The sequence below is a fragment of the Acanthisitta chloris genome, unplaced genomic scaffold (assembly GCF_000695815.1).
Source record: "Acanthisitta chloris isolate BGI_N310 unplaced genomic scaffold, ASM69581v1 scaffold30590, whole genome shotgun sequence".
Taxonomy (NCBI): domain Eukaryota; kingdom Metazoa; phylum Chordata; class Aves; order Passeriformes; family Acanthisittidae; genus Acanthisitta; species Acanthisitta chloris.
In genome coordinates this window covers 32089-50219 of record NW_008650474.1, presented here as the reverse complement: position 1 = coordinate 50219, position 18131 = coordinate 32089, and the positions used below count along the sequence as shown (strand labels likewise).

The 18131-nt window shown below is 47.6% G+C and overlaps 1 protein-coding gene across 1 annotated transcript in view; it reads left to right on the top strand.

Moving 5' to 3' along the window:
• Positions 1-18131, top strand: part of PPP2R3A (protein phosphatase 2, regulatory subunit B'', alpha) — a 29394-nt gene that overhangs the window by 2964 nt on the left and 8299 nt on the right. Inside the window, exons 2-5 of the mRNA XM_009085224.1 lie at positions 9537-9797; positions 11644-11747; positions 14257-14359; positions 16153-16227. Of these exons, the coding sequence (XP_009083472.1) occupies positions 9537-9797; positions 11644-11747; positions 14257-14359; positions 16153-16227 (543 nt within the window). The remainder of the gene's footprint in view (positions 1-9536; positions 9798-11643; positions 11748-14256; positions 14360-16152; positions 16228-18131) is intronic.

Genomic DNA, 18131 nt, shown 5'->3' with positions numbered 1-18131 from the left:
AGGCTTTTTCCTCAGAGTGTGTAGAATTAAACAGCTCCAAGAGCTCTAAAATGATCTCTTGTAATAGCTATTCTTGCCTTGTATATTAATTTACAAAATTTGCTCACTTGTGAACTTCAAAGGAAAATGTGTTTGATAAAGTGTGACTGTGTGGCAGATTTCACATAATATTTGAAAACTGAATGTGTTTACACTGTCAAATGGCTTATCAGCCTGGTCCTTTGCCAGCTTTGGTTGCCCTGATCCCAGCTGGCCTGTGTGCTGGTTTACTCCCAGCCAGGCACAGGTATCCTGCACCACACTACCACAGCTCTTCTCTTCCATGCGGCAGCACAAGCCTCACTTTGTGTAGATACCCAGAACCAAAGGTCCCAGGAGGAGCCAGAGGAGCTGGCAGGGCCTGGGCTGAGCTCTGCACCCTGTGGGTGCAGCTGGGCCCCTTGGGAGGGAGCTGGCCCTTGGCAGCACAGCCAGGAGTCACTTGCTGGCTCTGCCCCTGCCCTGGGGTTTGCTGCCATTTGTAGCACAGAGGTGGGCACACATTTGCTGTGGACACAGGGCCCTCTCTAGGTGTAACATCTGGGGAATACATCCGTGTTCCTGGATCACTCTGGATGTGGCTGGAGCTCCGTGTGGACCCTGATGCAGGATGGCACATGTGTGCCTGAATGAATGTGCAGAGTATCTGTTGTGTTCTCTTGGGGCTTATACGTTGTCAAACGGTTGTGCACAGGCATGGAAACCCCAGAGCTCTGCTACCCATGGAAGCACAGCACAGCTTGCATCGCTGAGGGCTGTGACAGTTTTAATATTCCTCAGACCCACAGCACTCAAAGAGGGAGAGCCACTTCAGGCCAGACTGTTCCCGGCTCAGCTGGTCTATCTGTGTTAAATCTGTGCTGAATTATGTCAGCAACAGACTTTCCCTTTATCATAAACCCAGTTATGATCCTCCATGGAGAACAATAGGATTACTTGCCTCTTCATCTTCAAAACCCAAATATTTAGAAACTAGGAAATGAATACTCAAGGAGTCCATCAATATTAGGAGCACATAATAAGGGCATCAGAGCTCCTTTTGGGCAGGCCAGGAAGCATTGCATACTTCTAGACTGTCCAACACTTCCCATTCTGAGATCCAGTTTTCCGCTGCTTATCTCTAAGCCTCCCAACTATTTGTTTGAAATTTCCTGTTCTTTGTGCTTGTCTTAAGCTGATGTTTTAGTATGTTTGTTTTTAAATACATAGTTCCGTTAAAACAATGCAGTTGTCTCTTCGAGGCTAGCAAACCCTCCGGATGCTTATCTGTGGTATTGTCTGTAGCTGAGAGGGCAATAAGGATCCTGAGTGCACTGGCAGGTGTGAGGGAAAAGGCAGAAACTACAGCTGGTGAATACTGAGGGAGGTGATGGGGCTGTTGGAGTGCTGAGTGTCAGGGATTTTGGAAGGTAAAGTCTGCTGAGTAAAATGTTGTCTTCTGTGAAGTCCTTGGAGAGAGAAGTCAGTGGTGGATGTTTTTGACCCTGCCCACTCTGTGCCCTTGTCCTGCCACCTGTACAGGTTGGCTGAGTGCTTCAGTTCAGTCGATGCTGGCAGGATGGTTGGTCTGTCTGTCTGTAGTCCATCAAGTGGTGCTGTGTTTGTATTAACTTGGATCTCCACAGGAAAACATTAAAAGGACATCAGAGGCACTTGTCCAATAAGAGCTTTCTGTTTGTGAGGCTCAGTGAGACCTTTTCACGTCACATGTGACACCTTGATAAGAGCAAGCCTTACTAGCTAGAAATTGGAAGTATTTCTGTGCTTCTTAACTTAGTAAACTAGCAAAATATCTGGGGCTTGTGAAGTCAACAGAGAGAGCAGGCCATGGGGCTCAGTGCTGCTTCTGTGATGGGAGAGAGAGAACACACTTTTGACTGGCCTAGACAGAGTCTGAGGATTTTGAAGTCTACTTACTCAGAGTCTTGCCGAGAAAGAGTAGACTATTGTCCACTGACAACTGCTTTGCCTTTGCCTTGAGAGAGTGACAGGGAAACTGAGTAATAGGAGTGATGCATTTTAGGGTCATTATGAAACAGTTTTCTTTAGAACTGCTTTAGAATGCCTGAGCTTATCCAAAACCATCCTTATGTGCTTGCTTGGCACTAGAGTAACTAGATGATTTGGTTTTTCCAAACAAGAAGGAAAAATTGATGGGTTTTGAAAATTACAGCCTTCGTTCTGGACTAGTGATGCTCTGCTGCATCACCTCATCAACAGAGCCCTCAAACCACTGCCACCCTGCACACAGGGCCTGGCCCAGCATGGGTAGCTCCGGCTCGGTCTGAGTGCCAGTGTGCACCTCGGGTTTCAGCACACAGTGAGGACTGCTGGGGGACGTGGTATATTTAGCCACCTCTGCAGCGCATCTAATTTTAGTGCCCTTGGTGGTAGTGGTGGTGGGTGCTTCCTTTCCCGTGTTAGCCCTGGCCTATTGCAAGCCAAGGACAGATTGTCTGTCATGTAGCCAGCAGGGAAATAGATTTGGTCGTAGATCATGTTTCTCAATTAAAGTATTACAAGAAGGCAGAAGGTCCCGGTGGTACTGAAAGATACTGTGAATATTGGTTAAAATAGGGAGCTTTGGCTTTAGGAGTGGGATAAAATCATTAGATGTGTTGTCCTTGTGAAGAGAGAGAAGACACAGTATGTTGAAGCCATTTGCCATTTTTTGCTTATAAAAAACCAAAACCAAGAAAGCAACGTGTTGGTCTTGCCGTGGTCTCCTCCAGAGTCCCCGTGCCCCTTCCGGGAAGGTCAACATCTGCTTGGGAGCTGCCCAGGATGATGATCAAGGAGAGCTCTCTGCGCAGGGACCCAGACCTGGGAGGGGAGCTAGCTTTCCTTGCCAAGGGCTGTGACTTTGTTCTTCCATCTCGGTTCAAGCGACGGCTGAAGGCCTTCCAGCAGGCCCAGGTTTGACACTCCACGTTTCTTTCCTTTTTCTTCGTGTTTTTCACTGGATCAGGCGATCGATCTGTGGCCCCTCGAGGCGTGTCTATTTGCGGAAAGTTATTTGCAGCTAGATACTAGCAGGTTTAAAAATAAACTTTCCAGGCTTAGATTGCAGAGTTAAAATGTCTTTGGAAACAAGGGGGAAAATTAGCAGCAAGGGCAGTGATTTAATAATGGGGAGAGGCAGTGTAAGACTTAAGTGTTTTCTGTGGTTTTGGAAAAAAAACCCAACCCACTCTGTGTATGTGATTGTTTTGAGTGTCTGTTGTTGCATGTGGCAGAACCATAATGTTGTGCAGACCTGAGTGGGTTGTGCTCTGCACTGTACAAAGCTCTGCCCAGAGCAGCCTACCTGGCTTTGGCTTTTGTCATGTTACCATCACAAGGTGCTTCTGTGTGCTGTTTCCTGCAGCTCTGGGCTGTGGCTGAAGGAGTTCACAGAGTCAGTTAGACTGGAAAAAAACCTTAAGATCATGGAGGTTCTTTCCAAAGAAAAGGAAATGAACCTTGGCTGTATTTTTTTGGTAAATCCCAGCTGCTGTTCTTGCTCTTTGGGGCAACTGGCAAAAGATTGGAGTAATTTATGTGAGGAACCAAATGGACATGTAGTCACTCCTGATTTACAGGGGGTCAGAATGTGCTGAAATCAGCCCATCTTGAGCTTCATCTGTGTTTAAGTAATTGGTGACCCAGCGAGGAAGTTAAAAAGTTGAGATTAGGAGCAGTGCAGCTGCTTCCTAAGAAACAGCTATGAAAATTGCTCCGGAGCATATTGTGGCACATTCTGTTTTCCTGCTTTCTGATGGCAGGTTAATCTCTGGAACGTGTGGTTTTCACTCTCTGGGGGAGAATTGCATGAGGTAATAATGTGCAGTAATAGCTGGGCGGGGACACGAGCAGTTTAGGATAGACTGACAAGAACCATGCAGCACAGCCCAACTCACTCTGCAGAGTTAGTGTGGTCACTGGACAAAACTGGGATGGGGTTTGCAGGGACATACAGACCTCCTGGTAGCCCAGCTGGGAAGGTGGACAAGCCTTTGGTGCCTGAGCCCTCTGCCTGGTCTGAAGCAGGAGCAGAGATCTTCACTGCTAAGTGCATCTGGAATAACTGCTCTGGGGCTGCAGATCCAAGACAAGTGAACTGCTGCAGTGGGCAATTGCAGCTGGAAAGAGGTGGTCTTCATCTTCTCTTTCTTCAGTGCCTGCTCCCTTTTGCTACCTCCTCACCCTGTGTCACCTGTGTCTTGCCCTGAGCTCCACAGACCTTTCTGTGAGCTGACTGAACTCATAACACGGTAGTGTAACATCCAGCAACAAAGCTAAGTCTGTTTTCTGCCTTTCCAGGTGGGTTAAAATAGGTTCCGAGGGGTCTGGTGTGCTTGGAGCTGTCACTAGGACTCGGTGACAATGTACATCTAGGGGTGGAGGACACAGGTGGGAGTTCTCCCACTTGGCAGCAGTGAGATGTGCCGTGTGGCTACGTGTGGTGCCTTGGGTGTGTTAGCATGAGTGGCCTGGGACTGGAGGTAACTGGGCTCACTAAGTGCACAGGAGTGGGAGTTGGTGTGTGGAGTGTGTAGATGTGGGCTGGGAGGTTGAACAGCTTGTCAAGGCCTCTGCACCTGAGGTTGTGCCTCCCATCACGGCAGCTCTCCCTGGGTAAGTGTCATCTGCACAGCAGGACAAGTGAGAATTGCAGGGGGGGTTTGTATCCACTTGTATCTTTGTCTGGATTGATTTGGATGCACACCAGTTGTTTTCAGGGAAGCATTTGGAGTGTGGGCTGAAGTCTATCAGCCACTGCACGGCCTGTGTCCTCAAATGCAGCTGGAGAAGAACCTGAGGAACTTCACTTCACCTTAGAATGAGCACTGTGACTCTTCCCACCTAAATCCTTTTGTGATTCTTAGTCACTTAGGTAGAGTTTCTTTTAATTTTTCTTTTGCTGTGATTGGACTTTGTTTCTGTTGCTGAGTTTGGTTCCTGGTAGAAAAGTTTCTATCCAGAGATGCATTTTCTTACAGCCTGTCCATGCTGTTTGGAGCCATGTGCAGATGAAGCTCTGCTGTTCGTGCTACCCTTAGAGATGGGTGGGAAAGAGGCAGCAGCAAAGTGCAGTGAAGGGGAGAGGGTTTCAGGGAGGGAAAGGAAGAGAAAGTCTCAGGTGATGGATCCAGAGCAGAAGCGATGAGCTTTGAGGATGGCTTGTGTCCAGTTACCATCAGACCTCAGCAAGACAGGAACTATGAAAAATGAAAGGAGACATTAAGTCAGCACTGTGGACTGCAAGAGCCCAGGCTGAGTCACTGTACCCTAGAAAAGAGGATTACAGAATCCCATTTGGAAAAAAAAGCAAGAAACTGGTAAACATATTATCTAGGGCCCTGTTGGAGACTGGGGCCAGGAGGAAGGAGTAGAAACTTCCATCCCTTGCTGTGATGCTGCTGGGGAACTCCTGGAGTTCTGTGCTGGGCCTGGCACTTCCCTGGGTGACAGGCTGGGGTGGCAGGTCTTTAGTGTCTGTGCTTTGTTTGTGTGGCTACAACGAGGCTCTGCTTCTGTCTGGTTTATTTATAACACAGAGGTCACTGTTTCAGTCTGTCCATAAATAAATTGTGTGGCTGGCAAAGGTGACAGTGGATGCACAGATTTTAGTTGGGGTCAACTGCACAATGCTGTGGAGCTGTATTGAAGAAAGGGCTTTAATGTCACCTTCCTCTTGAGCAAAAAAAAAAAACCCAAACAAACAAAAAGTCTGTTAGGTATTGGTGACAAAGATAAAAGTTATTACAGTTTTTGTCATTTCCTTTCTTGGTTGTCCTTTCTGCAAATGCACATTCCTGTTGGAGAAATGTGTTCCACTAGGCAAAGAGCATTTAAGGCTGATTTTTTTTTACAGTAAGAAACTGTTTATTTCCAAGGAATTCCCACAGAATTTTCCCTCATATGCCTTCCTTAATTTTCTTTTTCACAAAAAGTTATAATTAACTTCCTGTTGTGGTTCACATCCAGGTATGCCCATCCCAGAGAATTAGCTTGCACGGTTGTTCCAGGGAACAGGATCCTCTAGAGCTAGTTGCTGCTTGTTGTTTTCTCTTTGTGCTGTAGACAGCTCATTTCTGACATAAGAAGGAAGAAGGCAAAGTTCATATATTCTGTTTCTCTTCCTGAGATAGAATCTGAAAAGAAGTCATCCATGAGAAGTGTTTCTACCGTGTTTGGCTTGGACTGGGCAGGAGTTAGTGAGTCAGTGTTGCTGAGAAGGTCAGCTGCAAACTGGGGCAAATTGGGTTGAAGCTTAGCAGAATTCCCTGTAGTTCTCCTATAGTTGTCTGAACTTTTGGCATGTGTGGTGGTCGTGGATCAGAAATTAATGTCTTGCGTGAGCTGGTTCTGGGTGTTGCTGGCTTTGGCAGTATCTGGAGGAAAGTGAGCTGCTGTTCTTTCTTGGGAGGTGGAGGCCAGGGCAGAACAGATGAGTTGTGTTACAGGATGGTCGGCTCAGGTCTTGTGCCACGTTGGGATGTACGTGGTGTGCAGGAGAGGAGGAAAATGGCACAGTGCTGTTGTGGTCTACTTTGAGGCTTTCTGATCATCTTCCAAGGAAAGAAAAACACAATGTTATCATTCCCTGGTACTCTAGGGGAAGGACACATGCTGTTCAAGTGGAGAGTCCGTGTCCTTGGAAAGAAGGTCTTGGTTTGTGGAGCTGTTTGTTAACATTGACTCATCTCTCCTAGCTGCTCAGAGTGCTGGCAGCAGGGAGGGCACGTGTGTGCTGAGAAGGTCAGGGAGCAATAAACCTGTTTGTGAGCAGTGGGGCTTCAAGCAAACCGCGTTCAGTCCTATTATAGAAGTCAAGTGGCTGCAGTCAGCACCTCGTTGTCTGTTCCAGCTTTGCATTGTTTGTATGAATATGGTGCTGTGAGAGACTGGCAGGGATTTCCCCTCTGCTGGGATCTAGAAGGGAAAACTACTGGGCAGAGTTGGGTCCTGGCTGGCAAAGCCTCTGGGCAGGCAGGGTGGGAGGCAGGTGATGAAAGCAGAAGGACTTGTGTCATTTTCTGTTGAAGAATGGCTAAGGGAACAGGGGCACAGCTCCCAGAGAGCATTGTGCAAGCAAGAGTCGAGCAAAGGTCTATGGGAGCTTTGAGCATATAACCATGAAGTAGGCCTCAGGAATTTAGCTTCTCAGCATTAGAATTTATTTTCTCAGCATAATGTTGCAGCCCAAGGACAAGCTATCTGGGAAAACTCAGCAATGTTGCAAGCCCAAGGATGAACTATCCGGGAAAACAAAGAAGGATTCTCCAGAGAATAAAGGAGACTTCTTCACAGCTGCAACTGCAAGCAGAAAAAAGTATATAAATGTACCTTTTAGAGCTTAGGTAATGCTAAGCAATGAATAGGTGCATTTATCGTGTACCATATAAGAGAAGAACAGAGCTAACAATGACGTAGGAGCTTGCTTTATCACTCACACTGAGTCGGCCGCTTGCTTCCCTGCACGGAATTTCCCTGCAAGTGGTGTGTGTGAGTTCTCCAAGTCAGATCACTGACCTGGGGCTGTGTGCTCCCTCCCCAGACACACGGCCTGTCCAGGCTTTGCTTCTGTTTCTCCACTGAGCAAAGTGAAAAAGGCAGCCAGGAGAAGGGCTGTGTGCTGTGAGCCCAGCGAGCTGTGCTCCCAGGGTGAGTGCCCAGCTTCCCTCAGCCAACATCTTGGGTCACCTGCTCCTTGTCAGACTGTGGGGCACAGCCACCAGGGCTGCTGCTTCCCTGTGCCACAGCCCTGAGAGCCAGCAATGCTTTGAGCCCCACACCTGGTTCTCTTTGGGCTCCAGCATCACTCAGGGTCAGACACGAAGGTGTGCAGTGTGAGAGAGTAGGAAAAGTCAAGGAAGTTGGGCGGGAGAAAAGGTGGTATTCAGGCTTGTTCTCCAGAGGTTGAGAGCTATGTGAAGGACTCTGAACACCAGCATTGATACACAGCAATGTTGAAGACTGAAAGTGATCCTCAGCTGTTCCTGGAGGAACACTTAGAGAATCCAAAGCTCCAAGGTAATATGTTCTGTGCAGAGCAGTTAAAGACAAAAGTGTCCCTAGGCTGGCACGTGTACCAGCGTTCCTGCTCTGAAAAGGGACAGGTCGTGGGAGGAGAGAGGTCCTCCTGTTTAAGGCAAGAGCAGTGAAGAAAGGGTGTGATGGGGAGGGAAAGCATCCAGCTCTTGTTTCACAGCTCTCTGAGGAATGTTTTACAAACTGCAGGTGAAACAGGGCTTAAGGAAGTGTTTGCAATTCTCACTTTACCTCCCTGAAAGCAAATCCATGGTGAGTTGGGGGATTTGTTAAAAAAGAGTCCCAAATTTATGGAAAATAATAAGACAAAGAGTTTAGTCAGCTCATCATATACATTCTTCTGTATTTAGTGAGCTCAGACTTGGCTGCTTTATCCTAAAACCGTTGTGTTTTGATACGGTTAGAATAAACAAACTGAAAGTCACAGCTGTATTTACTTGACTGTTGCCTTACAAGCCTTATCACATATGTTGTTACATTAATAACTCTTGCATTGAACTGTTGTGTAATGGGAAAGCTTATTGCCTTTTCTCAAGGAAGAGGATCTTCCTGGGGAGGCAGGGAATTCGTCATCCCTCAGCATTCCAGCAGCTGAATTCTGCTGCTTGTCAGAATCTGGAAAACATTCCCTCCCATGTCCAAGTTACCTGGTGTAGGATCTCATTCTGTGCTTAAACACAAGTGCTGCCCACGATGAGAACAGGGATGTAGAGCTAGACCTGAGAGGTTGGAGAGGTGATCCAGGGGGGAATCACTGCATCAGCTGTTGGTTGTTGCAGACAGGAGAGGGGTGAAGAGGCACTGTGTGGTGCCTCGTGGCACTGTGCTGGCTGCCCGACTGCTGATGGGGGCATTGACCTACCAGTTCTCAGTACCCAGGACAAAGGCATGTCTTGGGCTGCTGAAGCTGGGCACAGAACAAGAGGCTCCCTGGAACTGAGCAGCCAGACTGCAGACTCTCCTTGCTGTACCTGAGAGCAGTGCTCTGGCACAAGTGTGCTCCCAACATCACTGGTACCAGTGCAGGTGTGCTCACATGTGAGGCAGCATGTTTGTGGGGGGTGCTCTGCTGCTAGGGGAAACACCAGCGAGCACATCCTTTGCTGTTTCTGGGGCAGAGTGACAACACAGAGACCAGCATGAGAAGAAATAGCATTGTCCTTGGCTGTGGTGCTGCTGAATTGCATCTCTCATGCTCTCCTGTGCCTCAATACTGTGTCATCCTCCACAGCTGCATCCAGCAACACCTAAAAGCAGGTGTGACATAGTCTAAATTTGCAGTGCTTCATATTGCAGAAATTTCTAACTGGCCACTTAGGATTTTAAAAACGTATTAGGTGTGCTATAATGTAATTGTTGATGGGCTTCAAGTTTGTCTCGATCTCTGGAAGCACAGCCTGTCTTACTCTGCTCCATGTGCCATGCTGTTAAACAGTATTTGCTGTTCCTTATGTTTTCAGGTTCAAAGCAAACAAGAGAAGAAGCCTGGAAGTTCCTCCCCAGCCTCTCGAAACCCTGCGGTTAGCCCTTGCACTCTCCTGCCTGTGAATAAAGCTGCCAGCAGTACCCCCTTGTCCATCAACATTCCACGTTTCTACTTCCCTAAAGGACTTCCCAGTGTCTGCACTAATCATGAAGAAATCATTGCCAGGATTGAAGAAGCCTTTAGAGAGTTTGAAGCTGAGAAAGCAAACATATGTGAAATGGGGAAAATTGCTAAGGTAACTATTGAACATCTTGGAGGTCTTTTCCAGCTTTGATTCTGTGATTCTGTTCTCAGGGGTTTTAATTTCGGGAGAGAAAGTCTGAAACTAAAACGAAGTATTGTGGCTGTTCTCATGGCTTAATGAAAAAAGAACTCTTATCCTGCTCTGAATTTCTTTGTTTAGATTGAGATAACAGTACACAAAAAAGAGCTCTCTTGCCTGTTTGTCACATCAGATGTGTGTGCTCTTTCCTGCTGTGATTTCAGAAGTGATTCTCCCAGATTCCTCAGCAAATCCGAATTGCATTTTTGGGTTTCTGTTCATCCATAGTTCTGCTAAGAAAAGGGCAGGAGCTCTGTGCCTCTGCAGGTAGTGCCATCTGCTGCCTTTGTGGCTAGCTCTGCTGCCCCACGGGCATGAGCTGTGGCTGCTGCCGCAGTGGTGCGTGAGAAAACAGTCTCCAACCTACACCTCCTGGACAGGAAGAGGGTAGTGCTCAGCCAGCCCTCAGCCCGAGGTGTGTGTGTTCAGGAGCCACAAGGCAAGTGGCACTGGCTGCTAATGAGTGTGGCTTCAGGGAACAGCACACAGCAGTTGTGTGGGAGCACAGTGCAGATGGTTGGTGCTATTTTCCTCCTTCAGCCACTGTTTTTGGTACTGCTGATCTAAAAGGAGCAGTTGTCAGACACACCACGTACGTTCCGTGTGCCCTGAGTGCATCTCTGGCATTGCAAACTGAGCAGTGATGTTCTTTCCACGAGGAGCACTTGTCTTCCAAGCGGGAAGGTTTTCCTGAAAGGAAAAGGAGACTAGGTTGGCTTTGTTTGCTTTTCGAGGAATCAGTCATGTTGTTTGTAAACCTGCTCTGAAAATATAAGTAGAGAAACTTCTTTGCATGACCAAAAATGGTTTGAAACTGATTTTATGACAGGACAGGCAACTGTGTGTGGCCTGCCCTGTTCAAACTGGGAAAAGCGGGAGGGTGATGTAGAAGAGACCTCTGCCCTTCTGTCTGGTCTCTGCATCTGTCTTTCCAAGGATGTGTTCCATGCATGGCTTGTGGTCCGTGGGGTTGTTGAGAGTAGTGGCATTTGGGGGCCTGAAAGAAATGCTTCAGAACCAGCTGCACAAAGAAAGCAGCAGAAAGCAAAGGTCATTCTTTGCTCAGAGGAGCTAAGCACCTGCACAGAAGCACAGTTGCCTGACATAGGGATGGCTAAATCCAAAAGCAGTTCCTGGGCCCAGACAAGAAGTTGAGAATGGACTTCTGCTTAACAGGAGAGGTGAAACAGGCTTTGTGGGGAACGCAGAAATGGTGATTCAGCTACTTCTTCAAACTATTCCTCTTGCTTCCATTTGGTAAGATATCCTTTCCCATGCCTGAATCAGCTGCACTCCCTCCAGAGCTGGTGTTAGTGGCTGTCCTGGTGCTGTGTCTGGACTGTATGGCTAGAATTGGGGTTCCCATGCTGTTGGTGGGAAGTTGCCCATACAAGACTGGGTCACCTTTTCTGGGGTAGGTCTTGAGGCAGCTGGTGTGGGAGGAGGTGTCTGTCTCTCTCCACTGCACTTGGTAGGGAATTTTGCTAAGCAGGTCAAAGACAGCTGAGGAGCTTGAGAGTCCCTGATCCTTTTCCTAGCCTGACAGTACGTGTTTTTCAGCCTCCTGAAAGGGCACATGGCAAAGTAGAAAGTCATTGGTGAGTTCTCAGCCCTGGCACACAGTAAATGAAACACAGACTAAAGAGCCATTGCCTCTTTATTTCCCTTATGTGAAGTCTCAGTGGTGAATTTGGTGTGTAAATGAGCAGGTTCCTCTTGGGACTGCTGTGTACTCTCCTTGTTCTGGTGTTTGTTCCAGATCTGTGGCTGCCCACTCTACTGGAAAGCACCTCTGTTCAGTGCCTCAGGAGGAGAGGGGACAGGATGTGTATCTGTGCAATCCTTTGTGTCCATGTGGAGAAAGTGAGTATCACAATGACAAATTCTTGTTCTGGGGAAAGAGGTCAGCCTGCCAATAGAAGGGGTTTTTGTTTGGTTGGTTTTCTTTTTCTTCTTTTCTTCTCTCCCACCAGATTTTTCAAATAATTCTCTCTTCTTCAGAAAAAAAATAAATAATTTCAAAATCTCCATCAGCTTAAATTTTCTTCCCCAAAACTCCTTAAACACTGATTTCCATGTGGCATCAACCATCTTGGGAACAATTATGTAGATAATGAGATGTTTTGGTCTGGTTGGCGCATAAAATATATGAACAGTCTCCCCAGAAATATGTCAACTGTTAGAGACAGCTGAGAGATGTCTGTGGACTTTGAGTGTATTTATCCCAGGCCTTACTGGTGCACTGGGAGTGCCATATGGGAACTGGGAGAGGAGGAGTGTGATAGTGTTGCAGAACAGGAAGAAGGAATGTCCAAGCATTGTCATTCCAGTGGGAGCTTCAGTGGTTCTGGTGTTCCTCAGCACCTGCAGGATCCGTGTGGGGTTTGGCAGTCACTTCCACGTGCTGTAGTCAGAGCTGCTCTGTTGAACTGAGAGCTCTGCATGCTCTGTGCATGGAGTTGGAGGGCTGAGATGGAACAGGCTTGATTTCCTGCCTAATCTTTTTCCCTCCAGGGCAATTCAGGCTCAAGTCTACTTTGTGGAACACCTGAACCACATCTCCATCTCGTCTCCAGAGAGAGTTCTAATTTTCTTCTTATTGGTTGCTCTTCACATTCTTGAAGCAGCCTTTAACCCTGAATTCCCAAAGCATTTCCTGTGATGATGTTGTCATAACAGCTTCTAGTCACCCTGGCAAAGTTGCAAAAATGTTAGGGGTGACTGTGAGCACCAAGTTTGTCCTGACACAGACAACATATTTTCCTTCCTTAGGTTCCTTCAGTTACTCCTAATGAGTCCCCCATGGATGACACCACATTTTCACCCCTATGATTTTCACATCCTTTAGATATTTGCAGACTGTGGTCATGTCCCTCTTCTGTATTCTTTTAACCACCCCATTTCCAAGCCAAGTTTTGGATGCTTTGTTCACTGTAATTGCTCTTTCAGAAAGACTCTCCCCCCCCCCAGTTACAAAATCTTTGCTGGAAACCTGAAAGACAGAAAGAAATGTAGTGTTCCTGGTAAAGGCTGCAGCGTGTGAGCACAGGTGTAACTGTAGGACAGGTATCTGTAGCTGCTTAGGCTGTTTGCAAACATCTTAGGCTGACCTGACTCTTCAAAATGTCGTATGCTTACTGAACTCATCAAGTCTGTAGGAATTGCTGAGTATAAAATACTTCTGAATATCATATCTTTTAGTTTGTTGCTAAAACATGGGTCCGGAATTCATCTTTCTGTGCCAGATTGTTTTTAGCACCTCTTTCTGCAGCTGGTGCAGAATACACTGCTGATTGACAGTTACCATGATATCAGTGTGCAGCCAGCAGGATTGTTTGTCAGCCACTAAATCTTTTTTTTTTCTTATTTAAAACCCCCTGGTTTTGGTAAAGTCGACTTCTGGTAGAGTGGTGAGGCCAGTTAGTGTGGTCTCTGCAGGAGAGCTACAGGCACTTCAGTACTGTGTTGCAGTGTAAGCTCCTACACCACTGGGAGAGAAGGGGCTGAATAATCCCTCCTAGCAAACAGGCAATGCATTTGTTCTTTCAGTTATGGCAGAATACAGGGCCATTACTCTGAGTGATTGATTTCCCTCATACTGTTCCCTTGTGTGAACAGCTTTGGGTCTGACATATCCAGATGTTCTCTTCTGTTACAGGTATTCAGTAAGTGTCATGGAGTTTCCCTTTTCATGAGTATTTCTGTCCAGAGTGCACTAAGTGACTGTGATACCCCTGACCAGTGCAGTGGTTTGTGTGAGGAGAAAGCAGAGAGAACAGTCAGTGTCACAGATGCAAACTGTCAACCTAAGGAATGAGTTTACAGCTCCTCTGAACACTGAATCCTGCTGATGCTTTCAGTAGGTTGCTCCCCATGACTGCAGTGCCCAGCACCCAGCTGGGCCAGAATTAACCAGGGATGTTTCTTTTCCTTCTGGACAGTCTTTCTTCCAGTTGAACATTCAGCTGTGTAGTTTGGCAATATCCTCAAGTATTGAAGTATAGTGAAGGGTCACACTGGAGAGTGTTTCTTGTGGCACCCGATTAGATGAGTCCTGTTGTCTTCAGATGTGATCAGTGAGTGTGCAGCATCTGGAAAAGTCAGGTTACTTACTGAGCAGCTCTGGAATCCAAGGCAGAACAGTCTCCAGTAGGAAACCTGGTTTACCACAGCAGTGTCAACAGGGACAAAAGCTCTGTGGGGTAGAAGTCCCTTGGTGCTGCTGAAACATGTTGAAGGCAAAGGGTGCTGTAGTCTGAGGTCACCTCCTGCAGAATTCAGAGGGTAGGTGTATGTCTACTGTGTGGTACAGCCCTGTGGAATGCCTTGTGAGGCACACAGTGGTTGGAGCCATCCCTCCCCTCTCTCCTAGAATCCTGCGGAACTGCCACGACGATGTGTCCAGGTTCATGTCCCTCCTGGCCAAGCCTGGCTGTGACTACCTGCAGCAGGAAGACTTCATCCCACTGCTCCAGGTACCTGCACAGCTCAGCAGGGGATGGGTGGGGACAGGTCTGTGGTTATTTTGCTGCTCCTTCATTTCCATGTCTGTGAGTGTTTCCCAGGGACAAGCAGACTGTGATGTGAGAGCACCTGGGGGGCTTTGCTTTGCAGTGGCATAGCAAGAAGCATTTCAAATGGGCTCCTTTGCCTAAGTGCCAAGCAGCTGCAGATCTTGCTGGAGCCACTGAGGGTTGTCAAAGCTGTGTGTAGGCCATGTCAGGGTCTGTGTCAGTGCCTGGTAACCAGGCTGAAATCTGCCCCATTTCTCCACATGGATATGGGGAAAATGCATGGTGCTCTTCGTGCTCAAGCACAACATAAAAGCTTATTGGCAAAGCTGTAAAGGTTGTTTGGCAAGGCAATTCTAGTTGAGTTTGCCTGGCAAGACTACCAGATAGTGTCACGTGGAAATCTTGGCAACATTTCCATGGTCCCAACTGCTCTCTGTGTATGTGCCTCTAAACCTGCTAGTGCTCAGGTCTCACTGCTTGCTTGTTGTCTTCGTAATGCTCAGGCTAAATCTGTGCATCCTGACTCAGTTTCTTTCTTTTCCTTTTATTCAGATGTGATGTCTTGAACAAAGTGTCATTGTTTAGTTATTTGTGCCTGTTAAGGCAGGCTCTGGGTAGGTTCAGAGATTTTTCTAGTCCTTTGTAACTCGGGTCTATCTGTTCCTCTGATCATCTGTTGCTTCTTTTTCTGATCTCTTCCACCCTAGATTTCCTAGATTTCCCTAGAAATCCCTAGATTTCTCACACTGTGTTGCCCTCTGGGCAAAACCTCTGCGGAGATGCTGCTTTGGGGAAAGATTTTGTCTCTGCACTGGATGTCTCTGTCTCTCAGACAAAAATGGGGCTGTGATGGGTAAATCCTCTCATGTTCATCTTTTCTCCACTGGGCACACTGCCTTTCCTGTCTGATTGCAGCTCTGCTTTTCAGCTCCTGGTGCAATCAGAGACGTGTACACTCTTGTCATGCAACCAGAGACTGGCAAAGTTACACCACGTTACATCATCACGTTAGACACAGTGTCAGACTGCCCAGTTTGGTCAGATCACACTCTGAGGGCACCATGGTGTGGTACAGGCAGAGCTGAACTTGGAACACTAAAGGGTACAGGAGTCAGCCACGGAGAGATTAGAGGCATTGATTCCTGCAGGATCTGAACTGATTCATTCAGGATCTGAGCAGGTTCTCCACCTATCTGATCATGCAGATTTGGCACCACAGGCAGTGTCTGACTTAGGAAAACTTGATCTTCAGAAGGAGGCATCTCCACATGTAGTCCAAGTACATTTTGGAAAAGCATTAGTCATATCTGCCACCAATCTGAGGCTCACAGAGCTTTCTTTGTGGTGGAGGCCAGAGAAGGTGACTTTCTCAGGAAATGTTCATTTCTGACACTTAGCTCTAATGAGTGTTAATATCTGCAAGGAATGGAAGGAAAAGAGAGAGAGTTGCATGGTCAGCTAACTGATTTTTGTCTCCTTCAATGACAATGAGTTTTCATCCACTCACTAACTCTCTTCCTTTGTTTTTCTATCCTTAAGTAAATCACAATGGCCCAACAGGTGCGTATTGCCCAGTGGATGTGTTGTGCTTGTAATTCCAGAAGGTTCACTTGACACATTGGTTAAAAGCTGTTGTTTTGGTTTTATTGATAGTGCTGCAAGTGCAGTTTCAAAAGTAAGCAAAAGTGTTACTTTGTAAAACCCAGCAGCTGGAGAAGAAAACAGAGTTCATTTTCATTCCTCTTGTCTTGCAGGATGTGGTGGAAACACATCCTGGCCTGACGTTCCTGAAGGATGCTCCGGAGTTCCACTCGCGGTACATTACAACGGTAGGCCTGGCTGCTTTCATCTGCTCTCCCTGGGTGACCTGCCATTGTTCTCATCAGGGGCTCATCCAGTTTAAGAACATGAGTTGCTAATGAGTTACTTTCAGAACTGCTTCCAAGGGGCAAATGACTCTGTCTGTGTGTACAAAGGGTTATTCAAAAGGTGATTCTTTCTGGTCTTAAGCAATTCTAGATATAACACTTTTTGTCCTGTAACTCTGGTGATGGAAAAAGAGAGGTCCTTTGGGCTTTGAGAGCTGCTGAGTTACTCTGAGTTGTGCTGGGCTGCTGAGACCTGGAAGGCTTTTGGAAGATTTCTGTCACTTGAGATGGAATTTGTGACTGTTCTCCAGTACAAAGCATCCATTGCACACCAGCATCTACCTTCCAGCTCTGCTTGCAGAGAGCTCTGCTGGGCTTTCCATGTCTCTGAGCTGCTGTGGCTGCTGTTTGGTGTTGGGTTGTTCCACAGCCTTGTTCCAGCCCTGCAGTCAGCAGTTAGGCTGCTGCTTTACCTCAGGAAGTTTGGAAATTATTAAGCCTTTAGCTTGTCTCGTGTCGGATGTGAATGTGGATAAAGGATAAGAATGTTAGGACATTTTATCTCTGCAGCAGTACCAGATTCAAATAGTGGCAGACCTGATGGGAGCTGTGTCCCCACAGGGCTCAAGGCTTCAGGTTTCTCCTGTTTGCTTGCCAGGGCTGCGTGGGGCCAGCTGCACCACACAGGCAGCCAGGAGCTTCCTGGCACACACAGGCCTGTTCCTCTGCTGCAAGGAGCAGATGACAGCAAGACACTTGCTCTGGGCAAACCCTGGACTATCACGCTGATGTTTCATGAGTATGTGTAACGAGAACCAGTTCTAAATGTTTTAGATACCTGTGAACATGTGTATCAACATACTTAGTCCCGACGGAGCAAGAAAACAGATACATTAACTGTCCAGAGCAGGTGTAGGAATGGCCAGGGAATTATGGAGGCAGGTGAGTGGGTGAGTGTGGAAGGTGGCTGTGGCAGGAAACAGATGTCTTTGCAGAGTCATCCCCCCACAGTCACCTTGCTGCACTTTCTGGGCCTCATCGGGGTGCAGTGCGTGTCACGGTCTGACACATCAGCTGTGTGAGGCTGAGGTTCCACTTTGAGATAGCTGAAGTGCAACACCTTTTCCTTCCTCTCTTCTCCCCCACAACTTCCCTGGTGCCTGAGCAGGACCTCCAACTGTGTCAGCACTGCAGCACAGGCACAGAACCTGTCCCTTCAGCAGTGCCTGTGTCAGCACTGCGCTCTCTGCTGCACCCTCAGGCACCCTCACAGCACCGGCACAGAGGTGGCTTCCTGGCCTTGCTCCCAGGCTGCCAGGAAGGGTGGTGAGACAGGGGCTATGTAGCAGCAAAGCTGGTGAAGGCAAGCTGTGCCCAGAGTCTGCTCACATGGGCAGGGCAGCACTGCTTCACAGGCTCCTCCTGAGCACGGGGCCCTGGGCCAGCACTGGCTCGGGGCCTGGGGAGGCAGACAGGCTGTCAGGGCTGCTGTGCCCATCCTCAGTGCTCTGCTCTCTGGCACCAGGAGTTCCTGTTTCTCACCTCTCCTCACGCAGACAGTTTGGCACTTGTCCTCTTAACCTTACAAAATCCAGTATTTGCACCAGGAGGGAATGAAGGAAACAGCTCTGTGCTTGGATTTTTGAGGCTACTCGGATCATTTTGATTGCTTCAAGGTACAGTGCCTTATACCTACTTACAGTGACAGAATGCTCTATATTGCTGCCCATGTGAGAATTATAGCTCATTTTTGTGTTACAGATGAGGCCTGAAGAGACATCTCTCTGTTCATTGCTGGATGCAGTATCACTTGGTGGAAATCACCTGGAGAGGGAGCTGACAGTCTAGGATGGGTAAGACTGACC